This window comes from Caenorhabditis briggsae (assembly GCF_000004555.2).
Source record: "Caenorhabditis briggsae complete genome, chrI, whole genome shotgun sequence".
In the NCBI taxonomy this organism is placed as follows: Eukaryota; Metazoa; Nematoda; class Chromadorea; order Rhabditida; family Rhabditidae; genus Caenorhabditis; species Caenorhabditis briggsae.
Genome location: NC_013489.2, coordinates 2,412,967 through 2,421,595, shown reverse-complemented (window position 1 = coordinate 2,421,595; position 8,629 = coordinate 2,412,967). Strand labels below are relative to the sequence as shown.

General features: G+C 39.7%; 2 protein-coding genes across 2 annotated transcripts in view; one reads left to right on the top strand and one right to left on the bottom strand.

The window, feature by feature from the left end:
- Window positions 1-5,293, top strand: part of Cbr-pqn-59.1 — a gene marked incomplete at both ends in the record, with an annotated part of 10,342 nt that extends 5,049 nt beyond the window's left edge. Inside the window, 5 exons of the mRNA XM_045241683.1 lie at window positions 2,039-2,360; window positions 3,234-3,552; window positions 3,718-3,856; window positions 4,714-5,053; window positions 5,162-5,293. Coding sequence (XP_045097481.1) covers window positions 2,039-2,360; window positions 3,234-3,552; window positions 3,718-3,856; window positions 4,714-5,053; window positions 5,162-5,293 — 1,252 coding nt within the window. The remainder of the gene's footprint in view (window positions 1-2,038; window positions 2,361-3,233; window positions 3,553-3,717; window positions 3,857-4,713; window positions 5,054-5,161) is intronic.
- A 105-nt stretch (window positions 5,294-5,398) lies between these two features.
- CBG22113 overlaps window positions 5,399-8,629 on the bottom strand; it is a gene marked incomplete at both ends in the record, with an annotated part of 3,577 nt that continues 346 nt past the window's right edge. Inside the window, 3 exons of the mRNA XM_045241680.1 lie at window positions 5,399-5,621; window positions 5,814-5,938; window positions 7,753-8,167. Of these exons, the coding sequence (XP_045097480.1) occupies window positions 5,399-5,621; window positions 5,814-5,938; window positions 7,753-8,167 (763 nt within the window). The remainder of the gene's footprint in view (window positions 5,622-5,813; window positions 5,939-7,752; window positions 8,168-8,629) is intronic.

Here is an 8,629-nt window from a genome sequence, read left to right as displayed (position 1 = left end):
AATTCGAGCTCGGTACCCGGATTTTTTTCAATTTCATGTCCGGCAGGTAAAAAACGTAAAAAACCACTGTCGGCGACTTGAAAAAAAGGCTGTCAGGTGCCGTGGCCTAGGTTTCTCACTGAAAATCCTCGTCCCCCGGCGACACCTTTTTTGAATTTTCTTCCTTTTCAACGCCGTTTTTCGGGGATTTCGGATTTGTTTTGAATTTTTTCGCAATAATATTCGGAAAATAGATAACTTTTAACACATTTTAATGCAATAAAATTTTTGGTCGGAGTCCCCCTTTAAGCCTAAAAATGCTCAAATTTCGCCTGAAAAATGGCGTTTTTTAAATTTTATATATATTTTAGCCTCAAAATTACATAATTCAAAGCTGAAAATCAATAATTTTAGCTCGAAAATGCCTATTTTAAACTGAAATTATTGATTTTTCGGGGTCAAGAAATGTCTAAAATTGGTTGAAATTCGCGTATTTTTTAACTGAAAATTGACATTTTTGACCCTGAAATTCTCTATTTTCGGCTCTAAAAATCATAATTTTCCATCTGAAAATCTAAATTTTTGCTGAAAAAATTCAAATTCCCTCCTGGAGTTTTCAAATTCCCGAAAATTCAATTTCCCTTATTTTTTGCAGATACATCACTGGCGAGAATGGCATCGTTGGCGGTGGAGTGTCGTATCGATTGTAATTGGATCGCTAATTGGCCAATTAAATATCCTAATTAATATTTTTTGCACAAAAAAATTCTCAAAAATGCTCATTTTTCTAGGTCTTTCTTCTTTTTTTGTAGTTTTTGTAGTCTTTTTTCAAAATCTATCGATTTTTTTTCTCTGTTCATAATTGTTGATTCTCTCTCTCTTGTTTTCTTAGTTTTTATAGTATGAAAATTCTGGAATTTTTCAAATTTTTTTGAATTTTTGGAAAAAAAACGGTGATTCCTTTTGAATTCATACATTTAAAAATTGAAATTTTTAGGCTAAATTCAGATTTTTTGACATTTTTAGGCCCTAAAAATGCTTCGAAATCAGCAGAGGAAGATCATAAATTCGCTATGGCCATCGCGGATTCCGAATGAAGAATATGGGCTAAGAAGAGAGAAATTAGTGAAATTGTTGAAAAAAGAAGTCAAGACTGGAGGTAAATTTTGATGGAAACTTCTAGAAGAAACGGCGAAAATTAAAATTTTAAAAAAATTTGTTTTTTTAAAAATTTTCAAAAAATTCAAAATTTCTGAAAAAAAATCAACGGAAATTTGAATTTTTTGAGAAAAAATCGGAAAATTTCTGCAAAAAATTTTACAAAAAACTTTTCAAAAATCGGCAAAATTTGAAAATTTTCGAAAAACAAAAATTTTTTTCAGCTGAAAATTTGAATTTCTGGAAAAAATTTTTTTCAATTTTTTTTCTGAAATATCGTTAAAAAATAAAAAACGGGCGGAAATTTGAATTTTTCGGGAAAAAATTGAAAATTTCGAAAAAAATTTTCAGCTGAACATTCGAATTAAGACCAAAAAAAAACTGAAAAAATCGGCGAAAATTACAATTTTTCAAAAAAAACTCCAATAAATCGAAAAAAATTCTTTTTTCAAAATTTTCAGAGAAACAAATGGTAATCGTGATGAAAGGAGCGAAGCGATCCTATATTGCACCCGATGTTCCGCACGCTTTTCGACAAAAAAGTCATTTCAGGTGAGAGAGAGATGGCCTAACTTTTACATCAGGTGGCCTAGAAATCCAACAACTTGAAAAGTTAGGCCACGGCTTAATTTTTACAAGTGGTGGCCTAGAAATCCAAGAAAATTGAAAAGTTAGGCCACAGAGTCACAAAAAGCCACAGAAAAGTTGGCGGCCTAGAAAACACAAAGCTACGCCACCATCAATTTCTATGTCAATAAACGTGACCTAGAGGTGGCCTAGAATTCCAAAAATTGAAACTAGGCCACCCTCGAATGTCGTTGTTTTGTGGCCTAGAATTCCGAAATAATTCGAGTGGCCTAACTTTCCTCATGCCTGGCCTAGAAACCCAAAAAATTTCCAGATATCTAAATGGAATAACGACGCCCGACTGCTACTACGTCATCCAATGTGGCCTTCAAGAATCGTCAAAACCCACAAATCTGCTCTTCGCCAACCGACGAACGGACTACGAAACCCTCTGGGAAGGACCCCTTCCATCGGAGACCGAATGGGAAAAAACGGCGAATTTTTCGGAGCTCTCGCCGACGAATCGATTGATTCAAACGCTGGAAAAAGTGGTTGACAAAGGGACCGCTGTGTTTTCCAACACCGCTTCGGACGATGATTTTTTGGAGAATTTTTTGAAGACAAAAGCCAATTCGTTGAGTTCTGTGGATCATTTTGTGAGTTTTTTGGCGGGTTAAAATAGCGAAAAAATCTATATTTTTCACCTGAAAATAACTCGTTTTCGCGGCAATTTCAAATTAAAAAATGCCCAATTTTAGCTCAAAAATCACGAATTACGGCTTGAAATTTCAAACTTCAGGCCTTAAAATGTCGATTTTCAGCGTAAAATGGCTTGATCTGCCGCTAAAAATCACTGATTTTGCCTTGAAAATGCATAGTTTAAAGCTGAAAATATCGACTTTTGAGTCTTAAAATGACTGAAAATCGGCTAATTTTTACTTGAAAATGACCAATTTTCGCCCCGGAAAGTGCCAAATTTTAGTCTAGAAAATTTCTAATTTTGCCTTGAAAATGTCCATTTTTAGGCCTGGAAATATAGATTTTTGGGTCTTAAAAAGTATAAATTTGGCTGAAAATGTCCCAATTTTCCATCATTTTTAGCAGTTTAAAAAAAAATGAAAAATCGATTTTTTTTCACCGGAAAATAGCTGATTTTCGAGCAATTAGAATCCATTTTCAGCGCTGAAAATCGTAATTTTAGGTCTGAGAATGGACGATTTTTAGCCAAAAAATTACATAATTCGAAGCTGAAAATCACAAATTTTGACTTGAAATTTTACATTTCCAGCCTAAAAATATCGATTTTTGGGTCTTAAAAAGTCTGAATTTGCCTGAAAATCTGATAATTTTGAACTGAAAATAGACATTTTAAGTGCTGAAATTCTCAATTTTTGGTCCAATGTCTTTGCTGAAAAATTGATTTTTTCCAGTTTTTTTTTGTCATTTTTGACAGTAAAAAAGACCCAAAAATCGATTTTTTCAATCGATTAGAGCCAAATTTGAACGCGTGTCGGCGTAGCAGTCGCCAGATGAGTAGCGACTTAACGACGCTCAAGACGCTGCCGACCGCGACGCCGACGCGCGCCGCTTCCAAAATTGGAAAATTGGTGCGGTGCCAAAAAAGCCAAAATTATCGATTTCTGATTCAGATTGAACGTCTTCGAGTGATCAAATCGGACAACGAGATGGACGCAATGCGTGACGTGTGCAATTTGGGTGCTCAAACGATGAGCTCAATGATATCCGGAGCCAAAAACGTGCACAATGAAAATGCGATTTGTGGATTATTGGAATTCGAAGGACGTCGACGCGGAAGCGAGATGCAAGCCTATCCGCCAGTGATTGCAGGTGATCGACCTAAAAATCGATAATGGATTTTTCAAAAAAAAAATGTTTTTTGAACTTTTTTTTTCAAATTTTCCGGAAAAGTTGTCTGCAATATTGTCAGAAAAAAGCAAAAAAAAATATTTTTCAAAATTTTCAAATTCCCGCCAAACCACTTTTGACTTCCAGGCGGCGTTCGCGCCAACACAATTCACTATCTGGACGCCAACGCGGACCTGAGCCCCACCGAGACGGTGCTCGTCGACGCCGGATGCGACTTGAACGGCTACGTTTCGGACATTACCCGATGTTTTCCGATTTCCGGGCAGTAAGTGCGGGTTTCGGGGTTTTCTAGGCCGCCGCAGTTGCGTTTTCTAGGCCACGAGAAGAAATTTGAGAAAAAATGATGGAAATTGGTCGAAATCTCGATAATTTTGGTTTTCTAGGCCACCAAAGGCAAAAAACTCTTCCATGGCCGAATTTTGAACCTAAAAATTCAATATTCAGCAAATTTTCAGCACGAAAAATCGGAATTTTGGTTTTCTAGGCCACGATAAGAATTTACGGAAAAAGTGAGAAAAATCGATAAATTTTCAAGGTTTTTGGTTTTCTAGGCCACCAATTCAGAAACTCGGCCATCCACATGTTGACCTCTAAACCATACATGTAAAATTCCGGGCCGGCCCGGGCCTGAGGAAATTTTCAAGGCCCGGGCCCGGCCCGGAAGGCCCGGTGTCAAAAATTCTGTATTTTTGAGCCAAATTTTGAGCTCTCAATATAGTTTTTTCGATTTTTTTTTTCGTATTTCGGATTGTTTGTCTGTCTGATCAAAAAAGATCGAAAAACTCGAAAAAAATTTTTTTTGGTCGAAAAAAATCACATAAGGGTCCCCCCTTATGTGTTTTTTGCCTCCGAAATTCCGGGAAAAGCCCGGCCCGGCCCGGCCCGTTACAAGTATGCTCTAATCCATTTGAAATGCTATTTTTGTCGGGTCCTAGGCCACCAGATTAAACATAGCATCAGATTCTAGGCCGTTGTTTCCTAGGCCAACCTCCTTTGTCGGATTTTAGGCCACCAGACTGACTATGGCATCCGATACTAGGCCGTGGTTTTCTAGGCCATTCACCTACTTGTCGGATCCTAGGCCACCCCTCCGAAAACTCTTCCACCTCTTCCCATTTTCAGCTGGTCCGACGCCCAACTCTCCCTGTACGAAGCCCTTCTCTACGTGCACGAACAACTTCTAACCTATGCCCATAATATGGAAAAAGTCCGCCTATCGGCACTTTTCCGACGAATGAATGAGCTGTTGGCGGCGAGTTTTTCGGAATTAGGACTAATCAAATCGACGGACCCAAAGGAAATGATTCATTTGGCCGAGAAACTGTGTCCTCATCATGTCAGTCACTATCTCGGAATGGATGTTCACGACTGTGCTACAGTATCCCGTGACGTGGATTTACCCGCGAATGTGTCGTTTACAATTGAGCCAGGTTGCTATGTACCAATGGATTGGCCGGTTAAGGTTTGTCGATTATCGATTTTTTCTTAAAATGTTGACCTAAAAAACTCCGCGAAAAAATTAAAATTTTAGGTCGATTATCGATTTTTTTTCTGGCAATTTTTTTTTCAGGAATTCCGTGGCATCGGCTACCGTATCGAAGATGACGTGGCAACTAGCTCATCTGGAGGCATCGAGCTGCTCACCGCCGCCGTGCCACGCGACCCGTTGGAAATTCAAAGGCTCATGGGAACGGCGGAATAGGGGAGTACTGTAGATTGTTTAGTGTATTTTAGTTTCTTTGTTGTTGTTTGTTTGATTGCTCATTTTTAAAAATAAATTTATTCGATTCAATTCTAAAAAATCAGATCACTCTTTCTTCGCGTTTTCCTTCAGAATCACTTGAAATTTGCCCTCACAAATCGCCGTCTTTTCCAATGGCACCGAATCCATCACATACTCGATTGTATGCGTTTTCTTGCTCCATTTGACCATTGGCTTGTGTCCTTTATCGACTCGTTCCTTGCAAAGACCCTTCCGATCAGCAGTTGATTCGATAATCGATTGGAGAGTGTTTCCAATGACGAGGCATCTGGAATAAAAAGAATCAAAAAGAGATTGGCGCCAATGGGGCTCGAACCAAAAACCCTCGGACTAGGAGAAAAGCCTCTTCACCACAACACCACGCGCGTAGCTTGAGTGGAAGGGAGCGAAGGGCGTACACATAGATGGCGAGCTTTGCAAAAGCGCGGGAAGGGGGAACATTGAAATTTTGCAAACTCACTTATTTCCAAAAACCAACATTTGACCTGTCATTAGCTGAGCTGTCGGCCCAAAAGGAAAAAATCGGGCACGTTCGGCATTGTTATGAAAGAATTTGGCTCTGACTGCCTCGGTTTTTGCAGTCCACTGAAAACGGTTTTTGGAAAATAATTTTTTGTATAATAAAAAAAAAGAAATTTCATACTTGTAAAATTCCGGGCCGGGCCGGGCCTGAGGAAATTTTCAAGGCCCGGAAGGCCCGGTGTCAAACATTCTGTATTTTTGAGCCAAATTTTGAGCTCTCAATATAATTTTTTCCATTTTTTTTTTCGTATTTCGGATTGTTTGTCTGTCTGATCAAAAAAGATCGAAAAACTCGAAAAAAAAATTTTTGGTCGAAAAAAATCATATAAGGGTCCCCCCTTATGTGTTTTTTGAAAATTTCGAAAATAGTGAAATGACAGGCCCGCCGGGTCGGGCCTCCGAAAATCCGGAAAAAAGCCCGGCCCGGCCCGTTACAAGTATGAGAAATTTGAATTTCCCGCCGGGCCAAATGGGATGTCGGGAAACTAAACAATTCAGAAACCCTTACACTATTCAACAAGTCAGCATCGACATAAGCATCCTCTTCATCATCCGGGACAACTCTGAAATATTTAAATTTGAAAATTTTAATTAAAAGGGTTTTTGAAAAAAATCCAAAAATTAAAAAAAGACTTACGGTTCTCCAATCAACCAAAACGGTTTACCCTCAACGATGGCGTTCAACGCGTACTTGTTCTTTTCCTCGATATCTTTTTTATCGATAAACAATTCGGCTTCTTTGAGTCGTTTGTGATCGATTTCTGGAAGGAATTTTGGTTTTTAAACGCTTCGAGATCATTTTTATGTATTTGCAAGCATTAGATAGAAGCAAAAAAAAGAAAAAAAAAGTTTTGGGCGGGTATGGGGTTCGAACCCCCCGAACTCCACAGGTCCTGGGCGATGATGCGCATAAAGGACCCGATCCATATGCGATCCTCTAGAAGTCCGTTTGACACATATCGCGAACAACGAGCTGCGATGAGTCTCATAAGTGTGCGATGCGGGAGAGACTGAATCGAGTGTTCCGAATTTTCGTCAATTCGAGCCTACATTTCTGGTTTTTCGATTATTCCTTCGATGTTTTTTGTGAAAAAGAGTTATGGCAGAATAAAAAATCGCTGAATTCTTGCAGAAACATGTCTTTCACTCGTTAATTGCTATGTTTTTCGCCTAAATAGGTGATATTGAGATTTTTTGATTTCACTTTGTAATTATTGTAAAAATCGTATTTTCAGGTGGAGTAAAAGGTAAGTTGGTAAGTATACAATAATTACAAAGTTTAAATTATAAAAATTTTCAATTTTTCATGTAATTTCAAAAAAAGTGAAAGTGAGACATTTTTTGAACAAATGAAAAAAAAACAATTTTTAGCGAATTTTTTCCCATTTTGTTCTGTTTTTGATTGCATATCAAATTTAAATGGAAACTGCCATAAGTCTTTTTCAAAACCAAAACATTGAGTTTCGAAAAATCAGTAATATGTCGTTCAAAATATAAAAGAATATGGAATAATAAAGGAAAAGTACGAAATCGAAAGACCTGAACAAAATCACATCACAATAGAACTTAACTGATACTTCTAGGAACCCCCAACCAACGTTTTAGTTCATTTCATCGAGTGCCAGCAAGCCAGGCGAGGAGATGCTTTGCGGCGGCGGTGTGCCCCATATGCCCCGTATATGCCCCATACCGCCGTCCTTTCCCTGTACCCTATCGGCGCGTCCTCCGTCGCCCATCCATTATGCGTATGCGCGCCCAGGACCTGCGTCTGGAACGTCGGGCAAAAGCGCAGGCACTGCGCCACGCGGGGATACAAGGGGAGATAGAGCGAAAGGTGTATAGGAAGGGGGAGGGTGGCGGCGCTGCCCGAGGCTTACCGTCGTCGTCGAACTCGGCTTTTTGAATGAGAATTTTGGCGACAGCTTTTGTATAATTCTTGACAACCCCTTTTTCGCTGGCTCTGGTGTCGCCTCTTTTTGTGGTTTTGCCACTCCAGCCGCCGTTGCCATCTTCGCCATCAACCCAGTCTTCACCGGAGCAGCCGCCTTCGGCTTCTTCTTTTTGATCGCCGGTTTTCCGGGCCACGTGGCGAATCTCGCATCCGGACGAAGTGTCAAGTACTTGTGCATCTCTTCGCCAAACTTCATATCAATCTTGTCCTTTTTCTTCGGCTTTGGAAACTCGTCGTCGAACTTTTTCAGGTTAAACGCTTTGGTTTTCGGCTTGATGAGGTGAAGAATTTCTTGTTTACGATAGTCCACATAGTTACGGTCTTGCTCTTTGGCGAGGCGTCTGAAAATTTTTGAATTTTGGGGATTACTGTAGTCATCGGAAAAATTCTGAAACCCAGCATAGCTTGCCGCTCGCTAACCGGCGCCCACCCCTTCTTATATTTTTCACAAAAAACATCGAAGGAATAATCGAAAAACCAGAAATGTAGGCTCGAATTGACGAAAAATTGACAAAATTGCCGGTGTGGATTTACGGTAAACAATGGGCGCATCCGGGATTTCGGAGTGTTGTAGTCGGCCTACCGTATCAGACCCATATCGCACACATCGCCCACCCACCCAGAATCCATCTAGGATACGCGCGCATTCGGAACACTCGATTCAGCCTCTCCCGCATCGCACACATATAAGACTCATCGCAGCTCGTTGTTCGCGATATGTGTCAAACGGACTTCTAGAGGATCGCATATGGATCGGGTCCTTTATGCGCATCATCGCCCAGGACCTGCGTAGGTGGATTCTC